The sequence below is a fragment of the Drosophila willistoni genome, unplaced genomic scaffold (genome assembly GCF_018902025.1).
Source record: "Drosophila willistoni isolate 14030-0811.24 unplaced genomic scaffold, UCI_dwil_1.1 Seg312, whole genome shotgun sequence".
NCBI classification, from domain to species: Eukaryota; Metazoa; Arthropoda; class Insecta; order Diptera; family Drosophilidae; genus Drosophila; species Drosophila willistoni.
The window spans coordinates 49,027-61,441 of NW_025814266.1; the positions used below are offsets into that span (position 1 = coordinate 49,027).

The following is a 12,415-nucleotide window of genomic DNA, read 5'->3' on the forward strand; positions in this document are numbered from 1 at the left end:
AATAACCAAATTATGATTTGATCTAGCAGTGGACTGTACCTTGAAATTAAGTTGGATAACTTCACTTTGTATTTCTTCGCTACTGAATCAGTTGAGTGCCAATTTATTACTAAACCAAACGAGAAAAAGCGCTGTCGCAGCAGCGCACAAATATATGTGTGTGTACAATGCTTATGTATGTGTCGATTCTTACAACTACATCTGACTTATCGATAAACGCAATCCGTTCCTGAACAATCATACTGCTCGGTCAGCTTACTGATCAATAGGGCTTCGTACAATTCACAGAGGTCATTCTCCGATTCTTTAATCATATTCTCGCAAATAAGCTGCACCTGCTTGAATGTGAAAAGACCCCAATCCGATTCCAGTTCCGCTTGTCTTAGAATGGCGGAAAACTGCTTGGGTTTCTTTAGTGTGTTGATTGTATTAGTAAGACCTTCGTATATTTGGTCCGGAGTGATTTTTAACTTTGAGAAGGGACTTTACTGTGTTCTGCTGCTGTGTTTTGCAAAGCGATAACAAGCAGCGAAAGGCAAATCCCATAATGTGACTTTTGGCGTTTCAGAATGGCGTGTATTATGAGAATTTGAACTCAATTGACAACGCTTTTTATACCCTTGCAAAAAGGGTATATTAATTTTGGTCAAAAGTGTGCAACGCATAGAAGGAAGCATTTTCGACCATATAAAGTATATATATTCTTGATCAGCATGACGAGACGAACCCAAATTGCCATGTCCGTCCGTCCGTCCGTCCGTCCGTCCGTCCGTCCTTCCGACCGTCTGGATCAACGCGAACTCCTCCTAGACCGTAAGAGCTACAGAGCTGAAATTTTACATGTAGGCTTGTATATACTGCAGACGTTGTATATCTCGGATTCATCCGGATCGTATTACGATCGGTGGAAAACAGTGACTTTGATCAATATCTTCGTTATTTCCTATGCTAAGATTGTAGGCCGTTCTTTCGGAAACATTACCCTTTTTAGCTTAAACGTTTTTCGACTTTGATTGCTATAAGTAAGGAAAGAGTTGCCAAAAATGTTGCAAGGAAATACAAACTTTGACGCGTTCGAAGTTAGCCCCGGCCCTCTAGTTTGGACATACATCCAATGCATCCCAAGATACGATACGTTTACGTGAATTCAAAGCCATTTCTTGGTTAATCAGCACAAGTTTTTTAATAAGCACCCTAAAATTTCTACAAAGATGGTAAGGAAGAAATTAATAGAAAGTTCTTGTTTCACATTCACAATTATTTACATTTTGTTCTTCCACTTTTTATTGTTTTTTTTATATTAAAGTCACACAAAGTATATATATTCTTGATCAGGATCAAAAACCGAGTCGATCTAGCCATGTCCGTCTGTCCGTCCGTCCGTCCGTCCGTCCGTATGAACACCTAGATCTCGGAGACTATAAGAGCTAGAGCCACCAAATTTGGTATGCAGTCTCGTGTAGTATGTACGCGTATCGAGTTTGTTTCAAATTTTAGCCACGCCCCCTTCCGCCCCCGGAATTTACATAAAACTGTTTTTCCTAAAAAGTATGCCAGATAGAGACATCAAATTTGGGTTGTATACTTGTTTAGTTAGCGCGCAAAAAAAACTTGTTCCAAGTTTTTGCCACGCTCATTTTCGCCCCCGAAAATAAAAAAAAAAAGATTTTCTCGAAAACTAACAAAGCTAAAGTCACCAAATTTAGTATGTATATTGGCTTAGTATGCGCGCAGAATACATATATTTTAATATGTTGCCACGCCCACTTCCGCCTCCATAATTTAGAAAAAACCGATTGGCTCTTGCAATTTTTGACCATCGCGATCAAATTTGGCGGACTCGTAAATCTTACCTATTTCTATCAAACTACCAAATTTGATTGAAATCGGACTAGAAACATACAAAATATACGTATGAACGTATTTTGCTACGCGATCCAAAGGGGAGGATTGGCCGTTGACTAGTGGCGGCGCTAGAGTGCTCGTGTGTTTGTAGAGTGAGCGAGATAGCAAATTGTATGAGGCATGTTAAAACAATTTAGTAGACATACATTTGATTTTCGAAATTTTAAATATTTGTTTCACCTGGTGTATGGTATACCCAAGTCGGCGAGACGACTTACTTACTTTATTTTCGTTATGATGGCGGATAAGACGAGTTCTGATTTATTTATGATTGAAATTCCAATCGAATCGTGAAAAGTAACAATGATTTTGCTTGAATAATAATTATAGGGTTACTTGATTACAATATTATTGTCAAAAATCTATCCCGTTAAGATTTGAAATTTTCATCTACAATTTTAAGCACTATAAGTTGATAGTATCAACAATCTTTGCCAGATTTTCGCTGCTTTCTTGACTCCGTACAAATGACGATACTATGCGAGGTACATTCGAGGCACCCTACGAAAACAGGTTAAAGCCTGCTTCGAGCTTGCCAAAGCATATAATGAGAAAAAACAGACACAGAAATAATAGCACTATAGCTAGACTTGAATTAAATAAGAGACGATAGATGTTTTAGAAAAATAGAAGATACCGAGCAGATCACAGGGAATAGACGGTCTATTCTCTGTGAGCCTGTGATTCTCTGTGACAGGAAATAGACGGTCTATTCTCTGTGAGCCTGTGATTCTCTGTGACAGAGAATAGACCGTCTATTCCCTGTGATCTGCTCGGTATAGCCGGTATATTCCCTGTGATCTGCTCGGTATCTTATATTTAATCAGAGCAAATGACGCTTTCATGCAAGGCGTAGTTAGTAGAACAAAGACTAAGGGCTAAAGTTATAATAGGATGTCTACTCTGTCTACATGGTACCGACAGATTAACCTGAGACAAAAACTCATGCGAGTCGATTTAAGCAACAACCCTGGAGGAACACCACATTCACATGCACATTAAATACACCACACATTGGTGATAGCCGATTCAACATCTCAACATCTAAAAAGTAAACTTAAAAAATAAACCTTAATAATGATATATAAAACTTACAAATATGTGGGACTGGGCTAATGATTGATGAATAAACAGAGTCCCGGTTTTAGTATTATGATTATCTTATTTAATATTAGGATAAGTATTGATTTTGGGATCCTAGATTAAAATGAATTAATGTTTCATGTCTTTTGTCGATTTTGTTAACTGTTTGTCGAATTCGGTTCATCTTTTCCAGTTTACTCTTATGGCTTTTTTTTGTTATGATTGAAGTTCGAAGCGGTTTGAGATAAATAACTATGGTTTTGCTTGAACCAGTATTTATTTCAAAACGTAAGCAATGAACAGATTTATAAAATATAAAAACAAGTAATAAGCCAACATAACGCTTCAGTTATAATCTTAGGTGAAATAGCTGGATTTAGCGGACGTTGACGATACTAAGTGCAGTACGTTCAAGTGGCCCCTACGACACCAGGACAAGTTTTGTACGCGCGAGCCCAAGCAGATAACTGCCCACTTCCCACTCGACCGGCCGAGGGGTGCAGCCCTATAACGGACGGCGCGAATCGCGTGGATAAATACACAATAGAAAAAACAGACGAACAAAGAATATTATAGCTATCTATTAACTAAATGGGAAGGATAGATGTTTTAAGTATATTAATTGAAAACTCTGAGCCAATTACAGGGAATAGAAGGTTGTAATCAGAGTAGAGGACCCTAAAAGGTTCATGCATGGCATAGTTAGAAGAACAACGACTGAGGGATAAAGGTATCAAAGGATGTCTACTCCGTCTACATGGTACCGACAGATTTCCATGAGCTAATAACTCAGGCGAGCACCAATGTACAATGAAATCCAGAGTAGTAGTAATGTTTTCATTAAGGCTGACAAAGTCAGTCTTACGAAAGCACCTAGTTAGAGCTAACTCATTTGAACCAAATAATGGGAAAGCAAGGGCAGATCAATTTTTAAATTTAATGTAGGATTAAATTTGTCTTCGAGAAGAACAAATGGTTCGATCCTAGAAAATTAAAATCACCTACAACTATGAGCAAGTCTTGACTGGAAACTAAAGAGGAGACAAACTGAATTGCCTCTAAATGATTTAAATCAGAGCCCGGCACTCATATCCCCCGCGGGACGAACACGTTCGACACCTCGTATGCGTGTAACCGAACGGCTGCCGAAATCCTCACACAGAGGATGAGGGTTGATTTAGTTTCCCTCAGCATTTCGACGCAAGCAGATCTATGTCGCTTTGTTGAGAGAACACACATAAAAAAATTGATCGCTGCTTTGTTTTCTCTATCTTTTTCTTGCATAGTATTATTTGCTGCACTCGTTTTCTTGATTTGAGGCAGAATTTGATGAAGTTTCATTTTGCGCAGTGTAAAGCAACTACATCTTTTCAGCGCTCTCTTTGTGCCGGGCTCAGATTGAAATATACCACCATGTCTGACAATGCACACTGGGCTGAATTGCCAAATAAGTGGCATAAAGTCGAATAACCCAGATATCGAGCTGAAACTTGGTATCTTTGATAAGAATAGCACTCTAAATATTGAAACAAAGTTTGAAGTTCAGTTGACCACGCCTACCCCAATATAAGGCAACAGTGCGTATACGTGATCACAAAGTAAAGTGTGGAAAACTACATATAGAGTACAACAATTTTAATATTTTTTATGTATTAGTGATAGTAATATAATTTTATATATATATTGTTATTATTTATTTCCGTCAATTGGCCAAATGTCCAGTTTGCAACAACGGCAGAGTTGCGGCCGCTGTCCATTCATACGTCCAGCAGCGTTGAATGACAGAACTCAACATGATCTACAAGTACAAAATACCGCCAGAGCCGCAAAAAGCCGCAAACAAGATTATTACTAACTTTTTATACACACTCTCTACTTTGTTTTCACATACATAACATATCCCAGAAACACACAGAAGGTAAGTTTTTACTCCACAGAAGACGAACACATTTGTTTAATTTTCTATCTTTTTGGACAATACAAAACAGTACACATATATAAAATATAATAAATTTGAACACCAAATTGTTTTGTTTTATCCATTCTACATACCTTGGCCTCCAAAATCCATTTTTTACAGTATCTTATTTTTCTTTTGTGTAAATTTGCCAAGCGCTCAAATTGAATAAAAATTTCCCGCCAATTTTGTCGCAGGGATCAGCTGACTAATCACCTGATTTTGAAGCTTGATCAGAATGACAGGGTTGCATGTTTGGTAAAAGCGATCATCGATTTTTCCTATTTAGGGACTCTAGTTTGAATATACATAATTATAATTATTATTTGCTTCCAAAAAATTTTCGACTTTATGCCACTTATTTGGCAATTCAGCCCAGTGTGCAATGGTGGTATATAGGAACAAGTAATAAAAGAATTAAAATATTTAAAAATTACTTAACACCGACAAACTCAATCTCCTGGGTACTAGAAAATTTAATTATTTCAGATGATATAGCAGCATCAACAGCTATCAGAACGGCACCGCCTTTGCGAGAAATCCGGTCACGTGAATATGGAAAAGTTTGTGGAAAAAACCGATGCATCAGCAATGATGCATTAGCCACGTCTCTGTAAAAGCTAAAATGTTATGTTCAAAAGAAAGACTATCTACATAGAGATTAGGAAGTTTAGATTTCAGTCCTCTAACGTTCTGGTTAAGGGACGAAGCTAGTTTTTTGGCCGATTTTTCTTTTTTACAGTATATTCCTTAACTATTATATGTTTCTCGTCATATAATGTCGAAGTTATTGTGAGAAACACTAATTTTAAAGGACAAAATGTCCCGAGAATAATAAAAATTTAAACTTCCCCACCGCAATATTGGATTATTATTTTAAGCCACCACCTTTAGCAATAGACTCCTTGATTCTGCCTGTGTAACCTGCACACTTAACGTGAACCGCATTGTCACACAACTAACAAAGAATATTGTGAGGAACATAATATTCCACAATAATGTTCCACACAACAACATGTAAATAATCAGAAACAACGCATATGTAAAACCAAGGATGCATGGTGCCCGGCAACATGATGCCAAAGATCACGCTTCGCAACATGTTGCTGCAATTAAAACACGCAACATTACGAAACGACAAAACAAGTTCGATCGGACCACATACGACCATCAGCGAATTACGTCACAGCGGGAAGATGCGTGGGAGGCAGAGAACAAAAGAATCAACTGCTGGAGAGCATACGCACAATAGAGAGGGCTGATGTGCTCCAATCACAAGCGGGCACGGACCGATTAAGAGAAAGTATGCATGAATATATGGGAATCCAGCAATACAGGCACAGCACACCTACACTATGCGTGTGCAGATTGAGCGCGGGTTCCGGTGGATGAAGCGCGCTCTATGAGACTGGACGGCGGAGCGTACATCGGGAGAGGCCGACGATAAGCAGAGAGACGAAAAAGCTAAAGTGATGGCGATGCATGTCGAACGGGGGGTAGTGGGGGCTGTGTGCATACCAAGTCAAGCCAATATCGTTGATCAAGTTCGATGGGCAAAGGGGGGTATGTGCAAGCCGAAGAAAGGGGGAATTGTGTCTTGGGGAAGCCCTGTCTACGAGGCGAATAACGTATTGATGACGTAGACGAATGATTTTAGTTAATGTTGACTTAAATTAACTAAAACTAAACCAACTCGTATAAAGTAAAAGGTCCATGCATTTGGAGAAGAACAATTCCCAAGAACTGAGAGAACGAGCAAGAAAGAGAAGGACATTTGAGAGAGGACATGCGACCAGAGCAGAGAAATCAACTAGTGGAGAGAAAAGGATGGAAGCCCGCATAGCAAAAGAGGCGCTATATGGGCAGAGTAGAGAAACAAAGACAGGAATTCATTGGGCGCACAGCAGGCCAGAAAGTGGATGCAGCTGCGCCAAGGACTTGTACGGGACTTTCAACACGCATGGCAACAGCGTTGCCGGAAATTCACCGGCTGTATAGCGGTATCACACCAAGTGATTCTGGAGGCCCAGGATGCCTATTCAAGATCAAGGTATCAAGTCATCGAGTCCTGATCAGCAAAAAAGCGAAGCAACAAATCGAGTACCAGCAAGTCATCGAGTTATAAGGCCTTACGAGTAACCTTATAGACTCACCAAGCAATAACAAAATCTGAATATAAAAACAATAACTACGCAGCCAATATAAATATACAACATACATTTATATACATAAATTATTGTGTCGTAATTTCACCGGGGCACAAAATAAAATTTGTTGTGCCGAACCTCGCCCTAAAGATTGAAATTATCCTGAAGGACGAAAAAGGATCGTTACAATATAATCATGGGAGTCCACCGCATTAGTGGCAACTATGCAAATATTTTTTGAGCAGCCAACCATTTTATCAAAAAGTTTAATTTAATTAAAAAAGGAAATACAAAGAAAAAAAAAATTAAAATTGTAAAGGTAAAAAATCTGTGTATAAGAATATACTGACCAGTTCTGACACAACGGTTAGTGTGCAGAGTAAGTCGGGAGAGCGCGTCAAATTGTACACATGCAACAACAATTTGTACGCAATAACGAGAGAGTTAGTTAAAACGGTAAAGACACAAAAGCAAAAGAGATATACAAAACAACAACACCGCTAATGCAAGTATTGTTGTAAGTTTTGATTTTATTTAAATTTAAACAAAAGCGACAGCAAGAATTCGAAATGTGTGTATATAGCACTAAAAAATTGGCTACAAGAAGAAAATGTAAAGTTAGAAATTACAACAAGTAACCAGAGGGCCGGGGCTAACTTCGACCGAGTCAAAGTTTGTAATCCCTTGCAACTTTTTGGTAACTCTTTCCTTACCTATAGCCATCAAAGTGGAAAAACGTTTTATGTAAAAAGGCTGATGTTTCCAAAAGAACGGCCTACAATCTTAGCATGGCAAAAACGACGATATTGATCAAAGTCACTGTTTCCACCGATCGTTCCTATGGGAGAATATGATACAGTTACCCGATCTGTATTAAATTCGGCACAGTCATTAACAGATGCAAAACTGGCAGTTGTTTAATTTGAAAGCAATCGCGTTAAAAGTAACGAAGTTATTGACAAAAGTAACTGTTTTCGAAAGATCGTTCCTATGGGAGCTATATGATATAGTCAGCCGATCTTGATCAAATTTGGCAGTCGTTTATAGAAGTAATAAACACACCAATATTAAATTTCACTACAATAGCTCAGAAAATAAGGAAGTTATTCAATACTGGAAAGATTTGGGACCAGCCACATTTACCAACAGCATTCGAAGGAAGAAACATTCAATTTGATTAGGATGAACTGTATAGAGCATACTAATTGTATTTTCTTTCAATATGCAAACCTGTCCTTCGACGGGCTCCCCTCGTTTACGCTGTACGAATGATTTCTTAGTTACATTCCACGTGTAATAAGAAGGAAGAAGGTAAGTCAACCACAGCTGTATTCCGTTCATGCATGGGAAATGAGAAAATTCGCCATACAGGCTCATTGCTCCTAATGTATCTTTCAGCCTGGTATTTGGAAATTTCATCGACAACCTGTAGAGCATTTCTGTCGCCACTTCCCGCTTGAGCCCCAAAAACTCGAATATCGCTGCCTTTATTCACGTTCTTGCAGATGTATTTAATAGATTTCACTGAATTACAATACTCTACGTTTATGTGCGCTTTGAACCACCCAACGATTGTCTACCTCAATATCACCATTTCGATTGTGTAATGTTGCAGAAGTCTAGTCATCTTCACGTCGTCTATACAAAGGGTATCCATCGTCTCCTGTTACCGTATTGGCTACAAATGCTCCAGGATATCGCTTGGAACAATTCCCGTCTACCATGCATGGTGAATTCGGAATGAGTGTACGGCATAGTCCATAGATCATGTTCTTGATGACGACTTCATGCAAATCGTTATCAACGTGGAATCTCAAGCACTTGTATTGCTGCAGACAGTGACTATCGGGTTTGCAAACGCTCATGTTTAAGCCTGGCTGCACGCCTTTTGCTGGTTCCATAAGAATCCACTGCCGCTCCGTCTCCCGTAACAATTCCCAAGCATTGCTTTTGATTCTTTCTGCGTTGCGGGTACGATGACCTAAATTTGCTTTTTTAGGAGGTATTATTTCATTAAAAACTTTTCGTTTGTAACTGAAACAGAAATGAATGAATTTCCTGCCACGTAGTTGACATGTAAAAGCCCCCGCCTACTGCCCCGCCTACGTTTTGAAACCCATTTTATATACGCTTGCGAGTATGATATCGACATAAAAAGTAGACAAAAACCATGCCTTAACCAGACTCCACGAGTTGAGTTGAAATGAATGCGAAACGATATCGCGAAAGACTTGGTCGCACAATATTTAACCAAAAATAGACGGATTGAAAAATATAGGAAAAACCAAGCCTGCTCGAAGGCCAAAAGGTTGCTTGGTCGACGCCACGCGACCGCAATATAAATTTTAACTGAAATATAACCGGGCTTAAATATTTACTTAAGCTACTCGAGATTTCAGTTATCTTTGAAAACTGTTCGAAATGAATTTTTTTTTATTCATATGAATCGAAATAGATAAAAAATACGCAAAAGTTTTTTAGGTGGCTCACTTGGGAGACTTTCACACATATATATATATATATATACATTTATGTCAATATTAATATTCACGTATTCAATATTAATATTGCGTAGTACGCAAAGGGCGTTTTAATTTATTCTTGCAAACAACGAAAGAAAATATTTTTTTGAATTAAAACTATTATTATTAAAGAGGGCTACTACACCACTGTTAATTCAACGGAAGCCTACTGACTGAGTCATGAACTGAAAAAGGACCTGTATATCTCATCTTCACTTTCTGATAATTAGGTGCTTATGTCTTTCAAATGATATACACCAAGAGATTTATTGTGCTCGATAACGAATACGATGTCCAAAAGTATTCTTGGTCGGTTCGCTTTTTACTTGTTTAGCAAATTGATGAGATAAGGTAAAGACTCCGAGATGCATCAGTTCAAGCGTAATTTTACTAGATTTTAACACTCATCAAACAGTCAAAAGCTTTTCATGTAAATTGCTCCGTAAAGATAAGGCGTTAAGAATTCGTTCATCTTCAATTTGATTCAAGTTTTTTTTTTTCAACTGCCATAAGCAAGAATGTTTCTAAATGCTTCTGCGTACATATTTTTCTTGACATATTTTAACTTGGAAAATGATCTTTCAATGCAAGAAACAGCTACGATATGAGGAAAATTTTTCGGGTCGGGGCATGAGAAATCTGCCGCTAGTTTTCACAAATGGATTGCACAAATGGTTTTATCATTCATGACATTGTGAACTTCTACCATAAATTTTTATTGAGGTTCATCGATTGGTTCATCACGGTTTTTATCACCGGACAAGCTTTTCTTTTTGTGCGGCGTATTTTAATAGGAACCTTGTGTATTAAAACCTAGTAAAACTAAATTAAGTCCTCTGCTACATAGTACTTCTTTGCTTTGGAAAACATTGCCTGAAAATCGAGTGTCTTACAGAGCCTGTGAGCGACAGGGTCAGGCTCGAGCGCCCATCGATTTATTATGGTACAAAAATGATTTTTAGTGGGAACCTCGTACGAAGGGCCCTATTGACTAAATACTGTTACTCTACTACATGAAATTTCATCAAAAGGGGCCGCCTACCTTGAGGCCCCCACGTCTGCTCTTAATCAGTTCCCAGGTGTCCATATTGTTATCTACTTCATCCAAACCAATTATTCGCTTTACCTGCGAAAAATAAATACAAATGATCACAAAGCACTTGATAATCTTCGTTTAAATTTTGTTCTGCTAATGAACGAACTCTGTACAGAAAATCTTCCGAATGCTCCTTAGAACCAACAAATATTATTCGCCAACATTGTATAATGCTTGCTAATTTTCTGGGTGACAATATCGAATTTGTTCGCGACCCTCTATTTGAGATCTGAGTCTGACTAAGATTTCCAGATGTTTGCGGGGGGTTCGTTGCGCTAAATTCGAATAGTAGCTAACTTGTCGTCAATCAGCAAAGCTAACAGAGTAATTTAAGGGTCAGGGTCAAGGGGTCCAGGTTCTTTTGACTCTAAACCAATTTAAGGTCTACGAATGCCAATTCTATAATCTTGTGGCTTTTAAACAACTCTATTGGTCGGCAACCCGATATGACCAAGTTTCAACTGCAATTCCTAACGATAGCCTCAAACTACAAAGATCATAAAATTTGCGTTTCCGCCTAGTCATACAAAGATACGTCATACGATGCTGTTCCCGCAAATAGTTTCTTCTGGTCCTAATCCGAAAATTCTTGAATTCGTTTAAGCAATCTAAAACGGGCACCATCGGTTTTCGAGTCTGCATAACTAGCTTGAAAATAAAATTAATCTAAATAACTGAATATGATGGATAAATAAAATAAAGGGATGTAAAAAGCAGATAAAGGGATATTGAACTAGATCGGGATACTATTACGCGGACGACTTCTCTGCAGATTAGCTAAAGGTGTTGCTCGCTAACCCTTTCTGTACCCACTCTACGTTGGCAAACTATTGGGTTTAATTGTTGTTTGTTGACAGACATTGAAACTGTTGTGTCCACAGAAGAGAGGTACGCGTGTTCTTCTTGAGATCTTATGCTAGACTGACCGTTTATTGATGTGTAATGACAATGTTACCATATCTAAGGAATACTAGGTTTAACAATGTTGGGAAATGCTTATTTTAGATTTTAAATGATACATAACACATCTCCCCTTTAAATTATAACGGTAACTAATTTCTAGATTTTTGGAAATCGTGTGGCTTGAACCAATTGAATTCCTGGCGAGCTCTTGTACTTTGTCGAATAGGTATACCAGAACGTCGTCGCGAAGATTGGTTTCGATTTGGAGTTTCATTCGACGTTGCTGCATTTTCACCAGGATCAGGAACTGTTTCTTGAAGGGTATTCGGAAGATCGTGGTGCGTTTCTGGCTGGTTTCCTTGTAATTCTGGTGTTGAACAAGGAGCTGGTTGTGGTATTTCAGGAACGAACCAATACTTAGTCGGGTTGTCCTCGGACGTGTTGTCTGACATTCGTGGTTTGATTTGGTTGAAATGGCGCTTGATAAAGCCATTTTATGTACGTACGACGTACAGCATTCGTCCAATTGGTCGATCGATAGTGCCTTCGATCCACTTTTCTCCACTCGAGAAATTTCTGGAAAATACCTTTTGATTTGTGCTGTATTTTGTCAGCTCTTGCTTAGTTTCGACAGGCTTTTCGAAAAGTTGACTTAATACGGTGCGAACTGAACGACCGTTAATTAACTCAGCAGGAGATTTACCTTGTGCATTTGGGGTGAATCTGTAAGAAGCAAGATATTTCGTTACTGCTGTTCGTACAGGTAAACCTTCCTGAATATTTTTCTTGACAGAAATTTTTA

General features: G+C 38.4%; 1 protein-coding gene across 1 annotated transcript; it reads right to left on the reverse strand.

Annotated features, from left to right (window-relative positions):
• Nucleotides 1-206: 206 nt before the first annotated feature.
• Nucleotides 207-12,106, reverse strand: LOC124461309. The gene is made up of 3 exons (XM_047012841.1): nucleotides 11,846-12,106; nucleotides 10,657-10,740; nucleotides 207-410 (listed from the first exon to the last, which is right to left on the reverse strand). The coding sequence occupies exons 1-3, from the start codon at nucleotides 12,104-12,106 to the stop codon at nucleotides 207-209; spliced, it is 549 nt and encodes a 182-aa protein (XP_046868797.1).
• Nucleotides 12,107-12,415: the final 309 nt, after the last annotated feature.